Source organism: Pseudonaja textilis, chromosome 10 (genome assembly GCF_049901715.1).
Source record: "Pseudonaja textilis isolate UNSWEBS1 chromosome 10, rPseTex1.2, whole genome shotgun sequence".
Taxonomy (NCBI): domain Eukaryota; kingdom Metazoa; phylum Chordata; class Lepidosauria; order Squamata; family Elapidae; genus Pseudonaja; species Pseudonaja textilis.
Window position 1 is genome coordinate 7,362,059 of NC_141999.1, and position 22,779 is coordinate 7,384,837.

Below are 22,779 nucleotides of genomic sequence, written 5' to 3' on the forward strand. Positions count from 1 at the left end.
TCATGCTCAGGGAATTGTGGGAGTTGAAGTCCACATGTTTTAAATTGTCATGGTCGAGAAACACCACCCTACAGAATAGACAGAGTATTTTCTATAGCATCTATTGTAGTTGTACTATGCCACATTTTGCACTTGACTTTGATTCATTGACTAGCAAACTTCCCTAATGCTACCATGTACTCTAGGTATGGTATTGACTCCAAAACCTTAATCAAATATTAAAATTAAGATGAAGGGTGATGCTCAGGCCTATAGGGGATTTAGCTGAGAGGAGGGTAGCTACAACTGCCTGTTGCAGTAGCATCCCATCACTCGGCTGTATGCACAATGGATTGTATCTCAGATGCAATTCACACAAAGACAGACATCATTAATTTAAAAGAACGCCTCAGATCTATCTTGGGGATAGAGATTCCCCATGTCTCTGCGCACACTCTGATTGGATGCTCTAAAACACATTTCATCTGTATGTATGATGTAGGAAGGCCTTTTTTAATGTCTACGTATAAACACTAGAATCTTGCTATCGTTAACTATGTTCCAACTTTCTTTCCTTTTCCACCCAGCAAATGTTTCTATGACACCAACATCTTCAGCAGGGCCCCCTTTATCTCTCAGGAAGGACTCCACCCCAGTGATTGCAAATGTGGTGTCTCTTGCCAGCACGCCTGCTGCACAGCCTACAGTCAACTCCAATAATGTCTTGCAAGGTAGGCAGTAGATGCGTCTGTTCTCTCTACCTGTTAAACCCACAATTTCTGTTACATTTCCCAGATGCATGTTGACATGTTACTGCTCCAGTGTGGAACTGTGTCTCTCAACTATGGCAACTTTAAGCTGTCTGGACTTATGGGAGTTAAAGTTGCCATGGTTGAGAAATGCCGGTGTGTAATGAGAATGTCTGAATGAACAAGTAAAGCATATAAGGGTGCTTTTGTGATCCAAAGCCCAGAATTGCTTTCAATGTTAAAAAGGAAGGAAGACATTTTTTTATATTTTTTGTTTCCTCCTAACAGGTGCAGTTCCTACTGTAACAGCAAAAATAATTGGTGATGTAAGTTTTCCTGAAAATAATATCTCCTGATGAATTACACTTCTACTTATGTTCTGACTTCATCACTATGTCATGCATTGATTTTTCCCTCATTTTCTTTTAATTTTTGATAAATATTTTTAAAATCCTTCCTTTCTTCCTCCTCCTTCCCACCCTTCCCTCCTTCTTCCATCCCTCCCTCCCTCCCTTCTTTTCCTTATGGCAACTTCAGCATAGTTTAATTCATGGGGTGAGTATCCCTTAAATGTCTCAGATTCCAACTCATCTCTGACCAATATTGCTAATTTTAAAAAAAGTTGTTGGGCTTGTGGTTGTTTGTACTTGTGTTATATACATAGTGATGTTATAATGGCCAATGCTTTTTTGCATTCACCAAATTAAGCTATGTTGTAGATACTTGACATAACCTGGAAGGAAAAACTCCTTTGCTAACTTTGATTCTCAAGCTTCCCTGGAAAGTGATTTTGTATGTTTGTTTAAGATTTCAATTTATGTAGCTGCCTATCTCTCAGACTAGGCAGTGAACATAGGATTTAAACAACAGAAGGAGCTGCATAAGACTACAATCACAAATTCAATCTATCTTAAACCATATAAACACGGAATCCCATTAAGAGTTAAACCCCACTTCCTGACCCTCATACCCAAGGGAATATGCAATCTTAAATGCTAAACATTTTACCAAAAAGTAAAGCAAGGCACAAAAACACAGGCCTAATTCTACCAGGAAGCATCCTTAGAATGGCCATGACCCAGAACAGAAGGGAAGAGGAGGAGGCAGAGCAAACTAGTAACTGAGGCTTACTGGTCGTACTTCCTCTCGTCTAGATATCCCCCTTTTAAGGATGTGTAACAAACAGACTCTTGTTTTCTAACCTGAAACTAGGCAAGTACCCAGACAGATGCTTTGAAGCTCCCACCCTCACAGCCACCCCGGCTCCTCAAGAACAAAGCCTTGCTGTGCAAGCCCATAACCCAGACCAAGGCCACTTCTTGCAAGCCTCATACACAGCATAAGGAATGCCAAACCGGTAAGTAACAAACAAGGATTGATTGCTGCTTATGCTTGCAAGGGAAAAAAAAAAGATTCAGGCAGCAATGCACATCACCTTTCAGGGCATTGGGGCAACCTAAAGTAGGGGTTGCCAACCTTTTGGACCTCAGGGACCACCAAACTCGTAATTTTAAATCCCGCGGATCAGAGACCCTGGGAAAATCCCCCAAAAAGTCTGCGGGAAAATTCCCCACCCTGTTTTCCTACTGATCGATCATTCTTTATTTGGGATAGCAGGATACTGTCTCCAGCTCCGTTCTCAGGGGGAGAGAGAGAGAGAGAGACTTTTGGCTTCATGCAAGGAAAGCAGCAGAAGCAGCAGAAGTTTTTCTTTCTCCCAAACTCTGCCAGCAATGAGTCTTTGTAACACTTGTTGCGCCGGCACAGCTTCTTGGAGCAGGAGGCCTTGCAGGGTCCCAAAGACTCATTTCTGGCGGTGTTTGAGGGAGAGAAAAAAGACTTTTGCTGCTTTCCCGGCATGCAGCCAAAAGCAGAAGCAGAAAGAAGCAGCCCGGTGGCCAGGCCAGGCGCGTGGGGCAAGTTCCCCCCCCCTTTCCTCCCTCCCCTCACTACCTCGTGTTGGATGCAAGCCTTGTGTTCCTGCACAGCCTGGATTAATTGCTTTGGGGGGGGTGCTTTGGGGGTGACATTTCTCTGCGGAACACCAAATTTTTCTCGCAGACCACCAGTGGTCCCCACCCCACTGGTTGGCAACCACTGACCTAAAGCCCGTGCTAGCAGGAGGAATCCAGGGAGTTGAAGTCCACACATTGCTGAAGTTGAGAAACGCTGTATAAAATAATATTGGCAGAATTTGTAATGGAGCACAATTCTTGTTTAGGTTCAGCTGCGTGGCAGGGAGGAGGGAGAAGCAAACGGCAGGCTGGGAAGCAAAAACTCGATTGTAAATACGTTTAGAAATTCCTGGGTGGGAAATACAGTCACATTGTACAACGTTCCTAAGAATTCTAAAGTTATCCTGAGTTTGAGAAAGGAAACCGAGCAGTGATTGAGTCTTGTTGCCATAGACAATAAGCCTCCATTGGCCTAAGAGTGAGTCGTCTGATGTATTTGCCTGGCCAGGAATTTATCTTGAAAGAATGGCAATATTTGGCGGGGAGGGGGGGTGGGTGGGAAGGCCAGTGAACAGATGAGTAGGCCAAACAGAAAGCAATAACGGAACAATGTTAAGAGAGACAAATGGGCAGCTGTTTTTCTTCAAGAATCACACCTTTTCTTTTTAACATGTCAATGGAAAGAAGAAGAAGAGGACGTTCCACCCAAAATCATTATGGTGCCTGTTCCTGTACCAGTGTTTGTGCCAATCCCACTTCATCTCTTCTCCCAGTACACACCAGTCCCTCTGGGAATGCCGGTCCCGGTGAGTGATGTGTGGGGTGCCTGTTTCTTCCAGCCAGCCTCCAAGATGTGCTAGTGAAGGATTGCATGAATGGGCTTCTACCTGACCAAGGTGCGGCGCCTGGACATGACCGCTTGTGATTACAGGTGGCCCTTGACTTATGACCAGAGACTTAACAAAGCTAGGTAACCTCAAAATTACAAACCACCCGGATTCAAAGTTTCAACCAAACTTTGAAGGAATGCACTCGATTGAATCTCACTTTCTGCCGTCACCTGATCAAACTTCGGGCCCTTGGCAATACGGCTGCATTTGTGGTCATTTGCAGGGTGCTGTAGTCAAGTAATTCACCCCTCACACACACACACACACCCCACACCCCTGTAAACTGAAACAGCCTCATCCTTTCAGTTGATGTCACGTGATTGGATGGCTTTCTGTGACCGGACATTTGTGGCCCTTATCCCTCTCACATGGTATGGTGAAATGTGCACCTGTAGTAGTGGGGGGAGAAGGAGAGCTTTGACCAAGGTAGACCTTTCCCAGAAAGAGACCTAGATCAAGAGATTGCACAGTCCCGAGTTGGATGAGAGAGGTGGGGACATGTAAGGGTTAACCATACCCTAGAATCTAATAACTTTAAACGTTACAGCTTTAGTTTGGCAAGATTCTGTCCATAAGGTGTAAACAAAGGAATGGACTTGATTGACTCTCACTGTTTCAGCTCTGGGTTTGAGCCTGGCACGTGGTTCACACTTGGGCTAGATAGTCTTCTGGGAATTTGCAGTTGATCTTCTAGCTAATTGTAGTCCCTCTCCCATTCTCCTTATCTTGAGAAGCCTAAGACGCTTGGTAAGGCTGCTGTCAATGAATCACAGGATGGGTTGCACTTATAGCCTCAACTATTATGGAGATGCTTGGCTTTTCTTAAGGGATGGACTCTCTCTTCAGACAGCATTGGTCAGCTTTAAGGAGGGAAGCGGGCTTTCCATTACAAATGATTCTTCACAGCTTCTGAAGCTGCTGGCGTTTCTCTCCAGGTCCCGGTTCCTATGTTTGTGCCCCCTGCCCCAGAGAGCACTGACAAAACAAGAGAAGCCATTCCAGACGTTAAGAAGAACTCGGCTAGTCCTTTTGAGGCCGATCTTCTCCAGATGGCAGAAATGGTTGCCGAGGATAAAGACAAGGAACATTCTCAAGGAGGTAGGTGGATTTTGTCTTAAAGAACGAATGAAGGCAAAATGTGCACGTCCCAGGATAACGTTGCAGGATCCAATCTAGGTCGGTCACTGGGATCCAAGATTTAGTCTTCTGAATTCATGTTTTGGATTCATGTTGGAGCCGATCCTTGGGGAACTTCTCTCTTCCGTAATCTGCTTTTGGGCTGTTCCATGCATAGTGACTTAAAGACACATTGTGGGTCCCTTGAGGGTAAATCTGTTTCATATAGCATTAACTAAGTTTCGGGATTTTGCTGAGTATTAATTTGATTTATCTTGGTCTTTCCGTCTTATTTCAGGTTCTCAAACATCTGAGCATGAGCTGTTTCTGGACCCCAAAATATTTGAAAAAGGTGAGCCCATAAGTCAGATCAACAGAAAGGCAAATTTCAACTGAACACGAGAAGAAACTTATCAAAGTAGTTGTCTAGATTAGAACAAACACATACATACAAACACACGCATACACACTTTGAAGGCTGTGTAAAGTAATAACCTTGACCATCAGTAGGGATGTCCAACCTTGGTGACTTTAAGACCTATGGACTTCAGCGCCTAGAGATCCCCAGACAGCCTTGCTGGTTGGGAAATTTTGGGAGTTGAAGTCCACAAGTCTTCAAATTGCCAAGCTTGGACACTCCTGGTCCACAGCAAACACGGGGTTTCTTTAAGGCCCCGTTTTCTAGTGAGCTTTTGTTGGACCCATTTCTTAGCCTTCCCCCAACCCCTTCTGCATTCACCTTCCTTCCTTTGCAATTTTCAGACCAGGGCAGCACGTACAGTGGGGACCTGGAATCGGAAGCAGTGTCAACTCCCCACAGCTGGGAGGATGAGCTGAATCACTATGCGTTACGCTCCAGTACTGTGCCTGAGCCTGAGCCCGAACCGAAACAGTTCTCCAAAGGCGAACTGGAGCAGGACCTGGAGGCTGACTTCCCATCAGGTTGGTCAGCTTTGGAAGAAAACGCTCCGTGCATATGAAGGTGTGGCATCAACTCAGAGGCCACAGCCTTTGAATCTCGGCACCACTCGCGGAGTAATTTGTGATTTGCCTCATTGTTGAAGGTCAGACCTGATTGCTACTTTGCTCTTAAATCTGTGCCTTTGTTTCAAAATTAGATTCCTTTGACCCCATCAGCAAAGGGCTTCATTCACGGGCACGAGCAAGGCGGAGACATAGAGACGGTTTCCCACAACCAAAAAGACGGGTAAGAAACATGGTTGGATTCCTTGTTTATCACTAAAACTAGAAGACCAAAGATGATTTGCAAGTGAGCCAACGATGACAGGTCAGGGTGCTGAATGAAGTACTACTTTTTTCCAGCAGTCTAAGCCAATGTTTCTCAGTCTCAGTAACTTGAAGATGTGTGGACTTTTAACTCCCAGGAATTCTGGGTTCATTCGTGAATGAAGATTGCAGGACTTCAATTCTGGGAATTGAAGTCCTGCTATCTTCAAACTTCAGCAGTCCCCAGTGACATAGAATATCCATAAGAGAGGTTTTCTTCCGTTTTCCCTGAGAAAATGCTGCAGTGATGCTGGCAGCATGTCTTAGATTGCTGCTGACAGCCTCTGTCAGCAACATTGATTTATAATAGTTGCAGCATCCTGCAAAATCAATGGGGAAGCCAGCAGAGAAGGTAGCAAGTCACTGTCATATGATACCTTGCTTAACAACCAATTTGCTTAACAACTGCACCCCTTAATGACAAATTTTCCGATCCCTACTGTGGTTGTAAGTTGAAGACTACCTCTAATAGGCAAACAAAGCACAACTTTTTACAATGGACAAATCATTTTATTTATTTTTTTACTTTCCTTCCTTCAGGGCAGAAAGAAGTCCATTGTTCCTGTGGAACCCCGAATCCTAGTTCAGAGCTCCTATCCAGGCTGTTCTGTTTCTGGGATGAGTCTCAAATACATGTATGGGGTGAATGCCTGGAAGAACTGGGTCCAGTGGAAAAACACCCAGGAAGATCAAGGAGACCTGAAATTTGGAGGTAACACCTTTTTGTTTTCTTATCTTTGTTTTTCAGTTTGCGTTCAATGGTGGAGATAAAAAAAAAGCTTGGCTTGGCCTTTGGACAGAACCATGTTTTTAAAAAATGGCTAATATCTAGAGGACAATAGGATTATAAGACTTGGAAATATATAATTTAGGAATACTAGAAGCAGGTTCTAAGATCCTGATTCTAAATTCTGCAGCAGGAAGGCCCATCTGAGTCAGTTTTTTGCTTTGGTTCATTGTTCTACTTGCTTTTCTTTGGTTTCCTATATACAAATGAATTCCTTGATTTGCCTCTTATTCAGGGATGGAGTTGAAAAAAAAAAAAGTCAAGATGGCAGCCACAACCATCTGATCAAAGCCATGCCCCCTTTTTAGGCGTGGCTTTGATTATGTGATTGTAGCTGCCGTGCTGATTCCTTTTTCTGTTTGGCCCCATCTCCGTGGACTCTCCTGCCGCCATTGCTAATTAACTCTGGAAATCATCCCAAGGGGGCTGAGCTGAGAACCATCTCCCGATGATCAAGAAATTGATCTGCTGTAGGTGCTTCTCCTTCCTACAGTTCGGTCCGTGAAGCTGAAAGAGGACATCCTCTCGTGTTCCTTTTCGGAGCTGAGTTTCGGCTTGTGCCAATTCATCCAGGAGGTGCGGCGACCAAACGGCGAAAAGTATGATCCTGACAGCATCTTATACCTGTGCCTTGGAATTCAGCAGGTTATTTTTCTTCTTTATATCCCTTTTCTGCAGTGACATGTCTTTATTTGACCTTGGAGGAGGAGCAGGAAGAAATGTATAGAAATGGCAGATGGGTTTATTAATTAGGCTGGGCTTTTGTGAACCTCCCTTGTTACCTATCTGTTTTTAGGTTCTAGCGTTTATATGCAAAAGCACTCTCCCCTCTGTATTGCTGGCCTATAATTCTGAATATAGAAAAGAATATTCGTTGTTGAGGGTTGATCTGTCGAGTCCTTGATGCTCTCTGAGCTTGGTTGTTTTCTTGCAGACATTTTCATGACCCAACTTTGTAATATGGTCAGTGTAAGTAAGCGTGGGGTTTGCTCCCTGATTCCATACAGTAGCTTGCCCTGCCATGTTAGTGGGGATATCGTTTTGTCCTTGGTAGTTCCTTCATCATCAGTTGGAACTACCATCTTGTTTACCTGTTCATGAAACACCAAGGACTCGACAAGTCTGAATACCTCAGCTCCACATGTATAGCAATAGCACTTAGACTTATACACCACTTCACAGTGTTTTTACAGCCCTGTCTAAGCAGTTTACAGAGTCAGCATATTGCCCAGAACAATCTGGGTTCTCATTTTACCCACCTCAGAAGGATGGATGCTGACTATACTTAATTTAATTAACCTTAAATGTAAGTGAAGTCAAATCAGACTTTTATCCTGGTCCTTCCCCCTATTTTTTGCATGCCCCCCCAAAATTAAGGCTGCCCTTTAGTCAAGAAAAGGTTTGTACACACCTCCTTAAAACGTGGGCAAGGTTACTTTGGGGGCAGGAGTACTCAAGCTGTGGGATGGGCCCATTTAAGACAATCCAATCTACTTTCAAGGAAAACCTCTCCTTAAAAAAAAAAAACCTGATTCAGCTTTCTTGGAAAATGGAGAAGGCACGTCAAAACTCCCTGTGGATTTTGCTCTTGTATATATATATATGCCTGTGCAAACTGACTGCAGGTTTGGTTGGGAAAAGCAGGAATGAGCTTGACTGCATCCCTGCCTTGAGTGGTGCACAAGCAAAGCAAGAATTCAGAAAGCAAAACTTTTTGATCCAGTGCGCAGGTGTAATAGTTCAAAACTAGAGGAACATTGGTGATAGGCATTCACAGGTGGTTCTTGGCTTACAACCATTCGCTAAGTCACTCTTCAGAGTTAACGGCGCCACGGAAAAAACTGACGTGACCGGTTTTTTTTTCCAATTACGACCATTGCAAGCATCCCCACAGTCACATGCTCAAAATTCGGATGCTTAGCAACTGATTCATATTTATGATGGGTTTTGTGACCCTCTGACAAAGTCAGTGGAGAATCAAGATTCATTTAAAAGTTGTGTTGCTGACTTAACTGCAGTGTTTCACTTAACAATTGTGGCAAAATAAGTCGTAAAATGGAGCAAAACTCACTTAACAAATGTCTCACTTAGCAAACAGAAAGAAATTTTGGGCTCAGTTGTGGTGTTTACTTCCAGTGTTTTACACTAATCACTGACCTTAATGAATTTTTTTCTATTTTGTTTTTTTTCCCAATATTTCTTAATGGCCACCAATAGCCAATCCTCTTATCAAAGCATAAAATCATTATGTATCATAAAACACACGGTGGCAACACTCTTAATATGTCAATAAAATTTAAAAGACCCCACTGCTGATTGGGTAGGAAGGTAAAAGTAGATGTAGGTTTCCATCACTTCTCTGAAATGCCATTGTTTCCATCATTGTCCCAAAGATGATTAAAATAGAAATCACTTCTATCTTGTGGGGGTGAGGTGACTGTATTCCAGATTTAGAAGTATCGTTACTGATTTATTTAAACAGATGACCAAGAACTCAGAAAATGACTTGTTCTCTTAACTCCTCCCTACCCAAGAAAGTCAGTTTGAATTATATCTCTTGCAGCTTTTCTGCAGGCCAAAGGGGTTGACCATCAAATTTCAAAATCTCAATTTGAGGATGACCAGATATTCAAATAGGTAGCATACACCAAGAAATCCCCAGTGTCTACTCGCATGGACCTGGCTTATCAATTGTACATTATATGTGAAGGAATATTTGAGATCATGCTTGAAAATATAGTTTGTGGGAGCATCTCGATCATATAAGGACCTGTATTTTCTGGCTACTTCCCAAACCCTTCTAAATATTGACAGTGGTTGTATTAAGATGGGATGACAGAACTGAATCTGTTGCTAAGCCAGAGGCTCTGTCTCTACATTTCTATAGAAACATAGTCATTTTTTCTTTTTTTTCTTCTTCTTCTCCTTTGCAGTACTTATTTGAGAACGGTAGAATAGATAACATTTTTACTGAGCCCTACTCCAGGTTTATGATTGAACTTACAAAACTGTTGAAAATCTGGGAGCCTACAATACTTCCAAACGGTAAGCTTGGCAATTTGTTCGGTTAGTAAAGGCTGTTTGTTGGTGGCCCCTTTTGAAAAGGGAGCAGATACCTTTGAAGGAGGATGGGGCTTAATCCCAGACGTTGTGTGCCTTTGATTTGATCCGGCTGAAGTGACTTCTTGTTGTCTCTCTCTTGCTCAATCTGCAGGTTACATGTTTTCAAGGATCGAAGAGGAGCACTTATGGGAGTGTAAGCAGCTGGGCGCCTATTCCCCCATTGTGCTCTTGAATACGCTGCTTTTTTTTAACACCAAATACTTCCAGCTCAAGAATGTCACCGAGCACATGAAGCTGTCCTTTGCCCATGTCATGCGACGCACCCGGACTCTGAAATACAACACCAAGCTGACTTACTTACGCTTCTTCCCACCTTTCCAAAAGCAGGATGTGGAACCAGGTAGGTATTTTCCCAGGGAGCGTTGTTGACTAGCTTCTAACCCTGGAATTTCTTCATAATAGTCACCCATTATGGCACTAACCAGATTGGGCCCTGCTTAGCTTCTGAGGCCAACACGACATGCCAGCTGCCATCTATCGGGAAGCCCAAAAATCCATTGATACAACCATTACTTTCATTTCCCCCTTCCCTTAATTATTTTTCAGCCCGTCTTTTGGATTTAGGCCCTAGGATGAAGGCAATATCTTATCAGACAGCCTCCCCTTTTGAAAATACTTATAGGGAATATTGGGACATTCGCTCCCAATTTCTTGCAGGAAGTAGACAGGGATAATCTTGGCTCCTCCGTCACAATGTTAGGTCCCAGGAATGTGCTGAAAGAGTGGCAATCAAGAATAGACGGTGGAATCCTTGGTGCTCCCTGTGCTTTGTGGTTTGCCTGCCAGTTAGGTAACACCCTAGCCTTTATTCAGTTTTCTTCCCATTTAAAAAAGAAAACAAAGCTGAATGCAGAATTCTCTGCTTAGCTGGAGCTGCCTCCTACCTTAGTATGCAGGTCAACAGGCTTTAATGGAGAGAGGGACAAGGCAGCACCTCTCGAGCCCCGTTATCTTTTTGTGTTTTCCAACTGGAGGATTTATTTCAGTAGTTTTCTTTGGTTTTTTTAATTGTGTTTCCAATAGAATGGTAGGAAACGGGCACTTTAATCCACTGGAATAGCGACGCAAAGGGTGTTAAGCGAATGGACTTCGTGATTGCATCTCAACAAAACAAATTCCCAGGCAAGATGCAACCTCCTAGCATCTCCCTGGGCAGCTAAATTGCTCTGGGCAGGGGTGGGCAGTTATTTTCCCAAGGGGCCACATGAGGAACTCGGTCTGTTGTGGAGGGCAGGCTCAGAAAAGCGCGCTCTCTCCTCATCTTCCCGCCGCTGACTGGAGAAGCACACAGCAACTGTGCAGAACGGAACTTGACACGCCCTTCCTTCTCTCGCCCTGAGGGCCTGCTTATTTATATATTTAATTTCTAATTTCCAACTGACCTCACACGGACAGGGATAGGCAAAGGGCCAGGTGGTGGCTCGGGGCCATAAAACGACCAGGTCTGGGTTACAGGGTAGCAAAAAAACCCATGTAACTCCATACTTTCTGCTGTTCTGGCCCGGTATTACCCTTTCTTCTGCAGCTATTGTGTAACATTCCACAAGGAACGCTGGGCAAGAAAATGAGACTTTTTCACTGGTTGTCCTGTTGCGGTCGGGTTGCGGGTTTGTTTGGCCTTTGCGCCCCGTTTTCCGTCTCTGATCTTTCTTTTCCGCCTCCAGATAAATTAGTGGGCAAAAGGAAACGTCACGAGGGCGAAGAAGTAGTAGAGATGGTTGAGAACACTGACAATCCCTTGAGATGTCCAGTTCGGCTCTATGAATTCTACTTGTCAAAGTGGTGAGCGATGCTACACTTTGGGGCTCATGTTTTTCTTTTTTTTCTCTTCTCAAAGGAGAGATCCCAACCTGCACCTCAAACCCTGATCCTTTTCTCTCTCCCCACCCAGTTCTGAAAGCGTGAAGCAGAGGAGCGACGTCTTTTACCTCCAGCCAGAACGTTCATGCGTCCCCAATAGCCCAATGTGGTATTCCACTATGCCAATAGATCCCGGGACTTTGGACATCATGTTAACGCGCATCCTCATGGTAAGGGAAGTGCACGAAGAACTTGCCAAAGTTAAACCGGAGGACTCGGATCCAGAGCTTTCGGACTAAACTTGGGCGAAGGGGAGGTTCTCTCTTTTTGTTTGTTTGTTTGTTTTGGGTTTTTGTTTCCTTCCCTTTCCATGGTATCTTGCAAAAAGCACCGAATTGCACCCGGCCTTCAGAAAAATCACTCATGTCTCACACACACACACACACACAAACAGACACAGACAGACACACACACACACACACACACACCCCTCTGAAGGCACAGCGGAAGCTGCAAGAGGTTGCAAAACGAGACTCGAAGGATGGAAAGTGGCAGAAGACGCAGGGACACTGGGGAGCTTTCAGTGGCTGCAAACCCTCGTGAAAATGTTCAGCGAAGATGATGAACTGGAGGGACCCGTCTCTTTCCCTCTCCCTGCCTCCCAAGTGGTGCTTGTAGTGGAATAAAAAAAAACAATTATGGATGTGTTTTCTTAAAAGAGGAAAGCAGCAGTGTGCATCCTTCCCTCCTAACCATGGAAGCAAAGGAAGCTAGATTTAGACTCCCGGGGTGATTTTTGCAGTGTAGCCGCCACCCATCCTTCCATGGGGGTTGCTCAACACTTGCTGTAGGACGCCAAGCAGAACGTAGCGAGACGGAAGCCCACGGGGATGCCATCTGTAACATACACACCAGATCCCTTCCTTGCCCCTTCTCCCTTTTCTATAATTTTCAGGGGGTTCCTTTTAGGGGAAAAAAAACGTTGGGTTGTTCAAAAAGACTTGACTCAGCCAGAAGCTGAAGCAAAGAGGAGGGAGCTTGATGGGCTGCCACCTTTGGAAAAACCCTGGCAGCAGGAGCAAATCAAGGTTAGCCAGGCCACCTCAACCATGGTTTTATGAGGAAACAACTCATTTCTGAATGAACTTGCACACACACACACACACACACACACACTCAGCCGCCCCATGCAGACAAATAGGGTTTGGTCCTCCACCCAACCCTCCAAAACCACTTGAGTGCTTTTTTTAAGAGCAAGATATTCAAAAGTGGTTCCCGAGAAATTGTACCCCCCCCCCATCTCCCTGGGTTTTCTGTTTTTTTTTTTCTCTTTAACTGGCCTAAAAACTATTCACTCATTTATAAATTACTTTTACAAATCCAGGAGAGTTGGAATGTTGGAGGTCTTCCAGATATTTTGTTGTTTGCATTATCCCACTGGTTGATTTAAAACAAGGCATTGTTAATCCTCAGCATGATTCATGTACCATTGCTTTTCATTTAAAAAAAAAAAAAAGGCATAGAAATCAGATTCCAAATCTAAAACAGAATTCGGGTGGCTTGGCCGCCTCCCCCGCCCCCCACCCTGCCTTCCTCTGGGTAGGAAAAAAATGCCCTTTATCAAAACACAGGGTGCATAGGCTTAGCCAAGTCCATTTCACCACCTTCCTCAAGCCGAAGATTTTTTTTTTTTCCTCAGTCTCTAAAAGATCGCTTTGAAAATTGAAACTATTTTTTAAAAGAAGAAGAAAACCAGGAAAAAGTGTATCTTTTTATTAGCGGTTTTGTCCATTCACCAAATTTCTAAAGAGTTCTTTAAAAAACAGAAAAAGAAAAAAGAAAACACCCTGTTGGTCTCTCCAGCATTGAACAAAGCCTTTTGTGTATGTATGTGTGCGTGTATGCGTGTGTGTGTTTGGGGTATTCTTTTTAACAGTAACAAAGGTTAACAATAAAATCAGAAAGTAGTCTTCTCTTTTGCAGTTGTGTACTTGATCGTTCCGTCTCCTGCCTGTAACGAAACCACTGGTGTATTTTGGAAAATGCCGAAAACAGTACAAGCAAGTCAGTCTTTTCTAAGTTACCTCACGTCATATTTCTATAATCTTTTAACTTCCCTTCACTCCCCACGTCTGTCTTTTTTAAACAGGCACCCCACATTTTATATATTAAGGCAAATAATTACAAGCTCGAATGGAGGAAGAGATGTGGCAGAGCTGTGACTTTTCCAATAAATTTCCCAGTTTGCATTGCATGGAATTTTTTAGGTGTTTTTAAAATACACAAGTGTATATTGTATTACATTTCTATGCCGCCCATCTTGCGGCTCAAGACAACTCAGGGTGGCTTACAATATAATAAAAACAGAATATAAAACAAGTGAATCCTTCCGGCATGCCCACAGAGATGTTGAGACGAGAGAACAACCTTGTTCTATGCTGTTTAGTGTGGTGTGTGTGTGTAAAAAGCAAACACTTCACTGGTGTCATAATTGCACAGAAATATGCACAGAGGTCTCAGAAGTGTGACTTTCCAAGCAGCAGTCAAAGGTAGTCTTCAACTTAATGCCATTTATTTAGTGACCAAAGTTACAACTGCACAGGGAAAAGTTGACGTGAGTTTTTCACTCATCTGTTGCCACATCCCCAAGGTCACATGATCCTTGGCAACTAATTCATATGAAGATCACAGTGTGCCCAGGACGTTGTGACCCAATGAAGTCAATGGAGAAATTAGATTCACTTAATTTAACAACAGATTTGCTCACGACTGTGGAGGAGGAAGATGGTAAAGTGGGGCACTTTAACTGTCTCGCTTAGCGACAGAAATTTTGGGCTCCGTTGTGATCGAGAGCTACCTGCATTCCTCATCCTTCCCTTTAGGAAATGGTCTTGTTTGCTTTTAGAATCCAACAGTAGGGGAATTACTTGGGCCATCTCCTGTAGGACCTCCAAATATCCCAGAGGAATTCTTGTTTGGATTGGGGAAGATGGGTCTCTCTGAGAGTGCCGTATGAAGAAAGGCAGGAGGGCTCTGGACATCACACTCTTGGGGTGTGGGAAACGAACCCCACGCTTCCTGGAGAGCAAGGGTGCTCTTTTGCAAAGCAAGCCCCAAGACAAGTAGAAGCAGAGATGCTGGATTAGCCCCCATTAGTGAAGCAGTAAAATGTGGTTCTGTTTTTGCTGATCTCTCCATTATGTAAACTTTACCAACTGTTCAAATGGAGCTGAATTATTGGGAGCACAGGTGATCCTCAATTTACATCATTCATTTAGTTTACTGAAGTTACAAGGGGGGGGGGGAACACTTTCAACCAGTCCTTGCCATTTTAATATTCCCAGTCACATGATGGCATCCTTCCTCAGAACGATTGTTAGCTATTTCCAGTCCAGATACAGAGTGCTAAATACAAGCTTTTTTTAAGAATTAAACCTAACAGACTATAGCATCTATTTCTAAGGAATAACAATGAACGTCAGATTTACTCCTTTCCCCCACAAAAAGGGTGAGATGGACTAGGAGAGTTTAGAAAAGAGTTTTATTTTGCCCGTGTCCAGCAGCAACAAGGGAGAACACCTGGCCAATGGATCCCATGAGACTGGGGAAAAGTTTTACTTTTTGCCTTGCACACCTGTGCTGCTTTGAGGTTCAGAAGAGAGGCTTGGGGTTTGCCTCTTCAGGGCCGGAGAAGAGAGGCGATTGCGAATTTGAGGAATGGAAACCCACCAAGGTGGACATGCCGTTACATTTAATATAAACTGAGGCGCAAAAAAATTATATAAGGAATTTTTAGAACAAGAAAAACAGTGGAACAAGTTCATAAGAAAGCAGGCTAAACTATACTCATTCGAGGACTCTATGAAGATCTAACCGTTTCCTCTTCAAGCAGTCAGCTAATACTATAGAGAAGAGGAGGGGGGGTGTTTTCTGGCCCCTCAACCCCAAATGTTCTTTAAGGCTCCCAGCGCTGCTCCTATGGCGGTTGTTGCTGCTGTCACAGCAGTCGGCATCCCTGCAGCCCCTAGACAGGAGGTATAAGACAAAAAGATAAGCTTCCAGCCCTCATTGACCAAACCAATCCTTGTGTCAGGGCCAGGGCAGGAAACGTACCAATGGACTGCAGGGTGGCAACCAAACCCCCAGCAGCCACTCCACCTCCGTTTGCAATGGCAGCAGCAGACATCATCTTGGCGCCAATCGAGCCAACCACAATTCCTGCGCTACTGAAACCCAGAATGCCAACTGCGGCCGGAACAGCCACCGCTGCCGTCCCTGTAGAGCGAGAAAGCAAATAGAGCTGACCTGTGGTCCTTGTGTGCCAGGAAGAGTTCCCAACTTTGAGAGGCCAAGAAAGATTCTGGAAATGGCTCTTTGTGACCTTCCTGTTCTCTTCCAGAGCAGGGATGACCAGACTGTCTTCTGATAAACTAAGGACCCCCAACCGTGGCAACTTTAAGACTTGTGGACTTAACAACTCCCAGAACTCCTCAGCCAGTGCATGTTGGCTGAGGAATTCTGGAAGTTGAAATCCACAAGTTGTAAAGTTGCCAAGGTTGGAGACCCTTTCCCTAGATCAACTTTGGAATGATGGAGAAGAAAGAGGGCATATCTTGAGGACTTCTGGACCATGTCAGTCCCAGCACATGTTCTGTTCCACAGGTTTGCAGTGGATGGTACATGATGCACCATCAAGATGATCCACATGTGACTTACAATTCCCACCATTGGCTGCAGAATGATTAATTCCAGTGGTGGTTTCTGACTGAGTTTTTGGAGGACACGAAGCATGGGAATTGGAGTAGTTTAGCCACACCCAGGATGGCAAAGAGCCATGCCCTCCCAGCAATGCCAACATGGGACTTTTGGTGTTCCTCCAAAAGATAGCACGAAGTTGAATTGTGGTCCCTAGTCCCGCAGTGAGTCCCTCTCCTTGAGAATAACTCAGGTTTCCTCCAGGTACAGGTAGTCCTTGTCTTACAACCACAATTGGGACTAGAAATCCAGACATAAAACAAGGCACCTAAGTGATCAGAGCCCAGGGGAACTTTGCATTTTTTTTTATGGCCATTAAGCAAATGGGGTGGTCATTAAACAAACCCATTCTTCTGAAACTGACAAAAAACATTGCAAATCAGTCATGTGACTGGTTATAAAGGCAGGCCTATTGCCAAATGCCCAAAATGTGGAAAAAAATTCCTGACAGAACAATTAACCAGTAGAATGGCTTGCCTCCAGACATTGTGGGTGCTCTGTCACTGGAGGTTTTTAAGAAGAGAGTGGACAGCCGTTTGTCTGGAATGGTACTATAGGGTCTCCTGCTTGAAGCAAGGGGGTTGGACTAGAAGGCCTCTAAGGTCCCTTCCAACTCTGTTCTTCTATTCTTCTGACCATGCTGGGGGAGTAGAAGCAACATTTTACCACAGCTGGAAATGTTTTATAGGCTGTGAAACATCCATTCCAAGACTGTCATAACTCTAAGCAGTTGTAAGTCAAAGACTAACTGTATACAATAAATACTATAATCCCAGGATTTACCAGCGGCAAGGTGAACTCGTTTCCTGTTGCTGGTCTCAGGAACTGTTACTTTTGAACAGGAAGCCCAGAATTCCCACCCAACGTTCAAGGCTTTTGGGGGATAGAGTCCAAACTACTGGAGAACATCAGCTGATCTACTTCTCCCTTCCACTGTTCAGCCCCCACCACTTACATAGAAGATACTACAAGACAAGGACCAAGAGAGAAATCTTAAACCCTCCAGTTCCCACAAGGAACTGCATTTACATACTGGGGGAGGAAGAAACTAGCAACTTACCCAGGCCAACTGCAGCACCAAGTAGAGAATCTGGGGATAAAGAGACTCTGGTTAACAAAATAAAGATTATAGTGCACAAGAATTGAAAAACCAAACAAAAGTAGTGCAGCAGCAATATAAAGACAAAATTGGACAACCACTTGCTGAATTGTAGCTTCTTGACTATGTTCATTCAACCACATTTTCCAAACTCCACCATAAATGGGCCCAGAACACTGGTTAGGGATACTTGGGTGATAGCACCATCCTGTGACCCTCAAGAGCCTGCAGGAAAGCTGCCAACCCATATTTTCCAAAGTGCATCGTGATCCTTAGAGAGGTCATAAACGGTGGCCCACTCATCAAATCTGGTGCACAAAGCGGGCAAAGCTAAAGGAAAAGCTGTGAGGCACAAAGAATCAGGAACATAGTTAAGTTCTACCCCAAAGGTGCTTTTTCTGAATTTTTTTCTGTGAAGAGGTTTCACTTCTCATCTTAGAAGCTTCTTCAGCTGTGAAGTTCTAGGCAAGCAAATTTACTGCTCGTGCCTGCACACTAGAATCTTCTCAACTAAAGATCAGCACTAAATTGGTGCTAGGTAAGAGTTAATGGACTTGTATCCATTGTGAGAACTTAATGATTCCAGGTTGAGTTCTGTCTTCACACCACCACCCCAAGCACCGCCTCTCCTTCTACAAAAGCAGCACAAAAAGCCTGTATGAAAACCAACATTATTGCTCTTCTTTCCACTGATATTGTGTTATTTTAACATCATTTTGTTACTTCATATCAGTGTTTCTCATCCTTGGCCATTTTAAGATGTGTGGATTCCAGCTCCCAGAATTCCCCAGCCAGCATCCTTTATTTATATCACCTATAGAATAAAATGTGACTAAGAGATAACTTTTATTGTCATACTTTTTTTTTACAATTTTATTGGTTTTTTAACAAACAAACAAAACAGACAAAACATAAAAGCACCAGCTCTCTTCCATACTTATATACAAACAGTGTGTCGGTTGGTTCATCAGTTTTGTGCATTCATTTAGTAGTCTCAATTACAATTATGTTACATAATAACTCTTATTATCAATCCAAACTTATATATCCTCATATCATTATTAAAAAAAAATCATTTGACTATACTTTTATTCATTCATACTTTATGAGATAACTATAATTTAAGTAATTTATTCTATAACAAATCATATAATCATACCAATTCTATCCTAAAAAAACACTTTATAGATGTAGTGTCAAATAGCAAAAGAAAAAGAAAAAACAAAGATATTCCTTATTGCCTAACATTCTAAATATTCTATTTTTGTATTTCATCGTCCAACCATTGATAGAAAAGGTCCCAAATTTTATAAAATTGTTTATCTTCTTGCTCTCTAATTTCAAATGTCATACTTTTCTGTGAACATACTGGCACACATTTTAAAAAAATCAAATTCTGATGCCTGCTCTCAGAAGAAAACAAGCCTGAATGTTTTAACTCCACCCAAGCTAACAGCATTATTCAGGACAGAATGCTTTAACCAAGTTTCCACGGAATGATGACACAGCAGTTTCTCACCTACCGATTTTGTTATTAACTCTAGCTTCATGTAATCCATTTTAGGGAGCACATTAGCAAACAAATAGATGGCAGTGACATGCTATAGGGGTTGGCTCCTTAGCCCTCCACATCTGCCTCATTACCTCTTTCGATCACACGGCCTCCATCGCAGAAGACACTCGCCCCCGTTGCTTCTGCCACCCTAAACACCTAGCACTTTCAGAGATTACAGATGACCTCACACCCTTCCATGCAATCCACTGACACCTCTGTTGCTCTCACTTTAAAACTAACATAATCCAAAGCAACAGACTCACTCAGAACAGCTTTGTCAATGGTTCCTCTCTTGATAAAAATCCCCGAATCCGATGTAGACTGACGGTTGTGTAACAGTTTGGGAATACAATTCTGCTGTGTTGTCACAATCCCCAAAGAATCCCTCAAGCCGGAGGGCGCTTTCAACTCCAAACCCCCAACCTTCTTGAGAGTCGAAGTAGCTGCAGCCAAGCAAGTCGCTGCCATTTTAGAACGCATATTGTGGTGAATGTAGCCTGGATGGATTCCTAGAAGGGAAGGACTGCTTTCCAGAGAGCACAGATGGGGTGGAGCTTGAAGAGCTTGGTTGGCAGGAAAGGGGTTAAAACGTCTCCTCCTTAATTATTCCCAGAATACATCTGCAATGATGCAAGCAGATGTTTTTAGTCTGGCAAGGTTCTTTTCTAGAGATATATGAAACAAGGAACAATACCGTATCTTCAAAAGAATAAAATGCACAAAGGAGGAAGGAAGTGTTCTCTTCGCTGATGATGAAAAGCTATTCAACACCACAGACAATACTGCTATCTTTCAAAAAGACCTCGACTATGTATCAGAATGGCAACTTCAAATCTCAACAAATAAATGCTCTGTCTTACATATTGGCAAAAAAATAATAATCAGAAAACAAAATACGAGCTGAATAATCAAGATCTTGTTGATGATCCAAACCCTGTCAAGGACCTTGGAGTACTCATCTCTACTGACCTAAGTGCTAGAGCCCACTGTAACTACATAGCCAAAAAGGCAATAAGAGTTGTTAACCTAATCCTAACGTAGCTTTTTCTCTGGTAATATCACACTACTAACTACAGCATACAAAACATTTGCTAGACCAATACTTGAATACAACTCATTAGTCTGGAACCCACATTATGTATCTGATATTAACACCTTTGAGAAAGTCCAGAAATATTTCACAAGAAGAATTCTCCACTCCTCTACGCATTGCAGAAGACCTTATGCCACCAGACTTGAAATTCTAGACCTAGACAACCTAGAACTACGCCACCTTCGGTCCGATCTAAGTATAGTACAGTATATAAAATCATACACTGCAATGTCCTGTCAATGAATACTTCGGCTTCAACCATAACAACACAAGAGCAAACAATAGATACAAACTCAAGGTTAATTGCACCAAACTTGATTGCAGGAAATACGACTTCAGCAACAGAGTGGTCAATGTCTGGAATACTCTACTTGACTCTGTGGTTCCTTCCCCAAACCTCAAAAACCTTAACCTTAGACTGTCTACTACTGACCTCACCCCTTTCCTAAGAGGTCTGTAGGGGGCGTCCATAAACGCACCAACATGCCTACCGTCCCTGTCCTCTTGTTTCTTTTATATTTTTTTTTTATTTTTCTAACATGTATCCATGTATTCATAACTATGTTTTTACTTATACCTATTATCTTGTAAGCAATTGACAAACCAAATAAAATAAATAAATAAGAAAAGAAGCAATGCACTGCGCCTTTCCTGCCTATCCTCATCAGCAAAGGAACTAATGGCAAATTAGAGCCAGTTTGGTCTAGCGGTTAAGGCATCGGACTAGACAGCAGGAGCCTGGAAGTGGAAGTTCAACTCCCGCCGTAGTCATGACAGCCAGCTAGGTGACTTGGAGTCAGTCATTCTCTCTCAGCCCCGCCCATCCCACCTCACAGGGTTGTTGTGGGAGAAAGAGGAGAAAGAAGCTGTGTTTGACATGTTTGCCACTTGGAGTTATTTGTCAAAACATAAAAGTGGGAATACAAATAAAGATCTTTCATAGATCTTGGAGACTGACATTCATTTTCTGCCTGACACAAACCCCAAGAAAACCATTTTATTATTGTAGCGGGGCGGGGGGAGGGGCACTAATACAAATTCATATTATGGCAGGGGTCACAATCTGGCAAAGTTTGAGACCCTCTGACAAAGCATGATGGGCAGGCCTAATTACCAATAGAAGAGAATATTTACATTCCAACTAGCTGTAGTTGGTTGGTGCTAACTGCGAGAGGGAAGGGAGAGGGAAGGAAGGGAAGGCCTGGGGGCGGGGGTGGAAAGCATCTGATTCAGCAGGCTCTGAGCAGTTCTGGAGAACGGGTGGCGGAAATTTTGAGTAGTTTGGAGAACCGGCAAATCCCGCCTCTGACTGGCTCCGCCCCCATCTCTTCTCTGCCTCCCATTGAGTCCCAGATGATTGGCTGGGTCTTCTTTCGTTGCCCTGCACAGGAGAACGGAGCTGGAAAGCAGGTTAGTGGGGTGGGGAGGTAATGGGGGTTTTGCAGTAACCTTCCTCTAGGAATTAGGGAGGTAGTAAAAAAAACAAAAATTGAATCCCACCACTGATTTGTTTCCAGGGAGAGTGGAAGGAAACTGCCTTGCTAGCAAGTGGGAGGCATCCAAAGAACAAACTCACCCATTGGTTAACTCCTGGTCTTCCTTCCCAGCTGATGCAGAGAACCCTGCAGAAAGAGACAAAGGCAATTTAGCCCCCCCAAAAGGAGTATTGCAGGAATTTTCTCAGCCTGACTTTGGCAGGAGAGCCCGCTTTTTTTTTTTTCTTCTATGTGCCCCTTGCTGGGAAAAGCGAGCCAATCCTAACCCAAAGGCTCCCCTCTTCTTTAGTTCCAACTCCCCAGCAGTCCCAGCCAGCAGGGACAGGATGCTGGCCTTTGTAGTCTCTTCTCGCCTGCTGGGTCGAGGGCTTCCGAGGAGTTGGCCGACCCTCTTTTGAAGAGCCATTCCTGGCCACCTACCCCTCTTCTCCCACTCTTGCAAGAGAGCGCCCCGGTGCTAGGAGACAGCAAAAACTTTCGGGGTCTCAGCAGCCCCCTTCCCTTCCAGCCAGCCCCCCCCCCCCTTTACAAAGCACCCGGCGGAGCATCTGTCCATGGGGCTTCTCCCTCTCCCACCCGAGCGCAGCCTCCCTTCGGAGCCGGGTTCAAAGCAGCCAGAGGCGCAGTTGCGTTTGGTGCTCCTCGCGGGCTATTCAACAGGGGCGGCTGGTCCATTCCCCTCCCCCACAAAGCCAACGGCTACTCTGACCAAAACGCCGCCATCCAAGCCCGGGCTTTGCACCGCCTGGAGCGCCCGCAGAACCTACCAGCGCGTGGAGGAGCCGACTCGCGAATGCAGCCCCGGCGCCTCCTTCCCCCGCTTTTATATGGAACCGGCAGGAAGCGACTTTCTATTTCAGCTCGCAAGCGGAGGAAATCGAAAGTGAATCCAGGGAAGGCGGGGTGGGGGGATTTTGGGCTTCTGGCTTCAAGCCAGAACTGACCATTGGGACGTTTCTTTTTCCTTTCCTTTCCTTTCCTTTCCTTTCCTTTCACCTTTCCTTTCTTTTCCTTTCTCCTTTCCTTTCCTTTCCCTTCTCCTTTCCTTTCCTTTCTCCTTTCCTTTCCTTTCCTTTCCTTTCCTTTCCTTTCCTT

General features: G+C 44.0%; 2 protein-coding genes across 6 annotated transcripts in view; one reads left to right on the top strand and one right to left on the bottom strand.

Moving 5' to 3' along the window:
* The window catches only part of ZMYM4 (zinc finger MYM-type containing 4), a 51,028-nt gene extending 37,370 nt beyond the window's left edge, over positions 1 to 13,658 (top strand). For all 4 annotated transcript variants that reach the window (XM_026702666.2, XM_026702665.2, XM_087939583.1 and 1 more), the window contains 14 exons: positions 567 to 710; positions 1,017 to 1,054; positions 1,941 to 2,085; positions 3,368 to 3,489; positions 4,509 to 4,671; positions 4,988 to 5,041; positions 5,452 to 5,631; positions 5,808 to 5,896; positions 6,517 to 6,688; positions 7,257 to 7,408; positions 9,697 to 9,808; positions 9,978 to 10,226; positions 11,551 to 11,668; positions 11,778 to 13,658. In XM_026702666.2, the coding sequence (XP_026558451.2) occupies positions 567 to 710; positions 1,017 to 1,054; positions 1,941 to 2,085; positions 3,368 to 3,489; positions 4,509 to 4,671; positions 4,988 to 5,041; positions 5,452 to 5,631; positions 5,808 to 5,896; positions 6,517 to 6,688; positions 7,257 to 7,408; positions 9,697 to 9,808; positions 9,978 to 10,226; positions 11,551 to 11,668; positions 11,778 to 11,985 (1,946 nt within the window). In that variant the 3' untranslated portion in view covers positions 11,986 to 13,658. The remainder of the gene's footprint in view (positions 1 to 566; positions 711 to 1,016; positions 1,055 to 1,940; positions 2,086 to 3,367; positions 3,490 to 4,508; positions 4,672 to 4,987; positions 5,042 to 5,451; positions 5,632 to 5,807; positions 5,897 to 6,516; positions 6,689 to 7,256; positions 7,409 to 9,696; positions 9,809 to 9,977; positions 10,227 to 11,550; positions 11,669 to 11,777) is intronic.
* Positions 13,445 to 22,525, bottom strand: LOC113437590 (interferon alpha-inducible protein 27-like protein 2A). Of its 2 annotated transcripts, XM_087939585.1 has the most exons (5): positions 22,452 to 22,525; positions 21,765 to 21,810; positions 17,502 to 17,531; positions 15,800 to 15,961; positions 13,445 to 15,710 (listed from the first exon to the last, which is right to left on the bottom strand). In XM_087939585.1, exons 2-5 carry the CDS (start codon positions 21,766 to 21,768, stop codon positions 15,625 to 15,627), a joined length of 282 nt encoding a protein of 93 aa, XP_087795711.1. In that variant the 5' UTR covers positions 21,769 to 21,810; positions 22,452 to 22,525; the 3' UTR covers positions 13,445 to 15,624. The 2 variants fall into 2 exon arrangements, with proteins under 2 accessions (XP_087795711.1, XP_026558454.2); XM_026702669.2 differs by lacking the exons at positions 21,765 to 21,810; positions 22,452 to 22,525 and adding an exon at positions 19,359 to 20,312.
* Between the last annotated feature and the right edge of the window lie 254 nt (positions 22,526 to 22,779).

What these genes read in the sequence shown, in the direction of transcription:
- LOC113437590 (XM_026702669.2), bottom strand. Translation starts at nt 19,575, where the DNA reads ATGCGTTCTAAAATGGCAGCGACTTGCTTGGCTGCAGCTACTTCGACT. An exon ending in CATTGACAAAGCTGTTCTGA is followed by an intron (nt 17,532 to 19,358) that starts GTGAGTCTGTTG and finishes CTTTATCCCCAG; the next exon opens with ATTCTCTACTTGGTGCTGCA. An exon ending in TGCCACCCTGCAGTCCATTG is followed by an intron (nt 15,711 to 15,799) that starts GTACGTTTCCTG and finishes CCTCCTGTCTAG; the next exon opens with GGGCTGCAGGGATGCCGACT.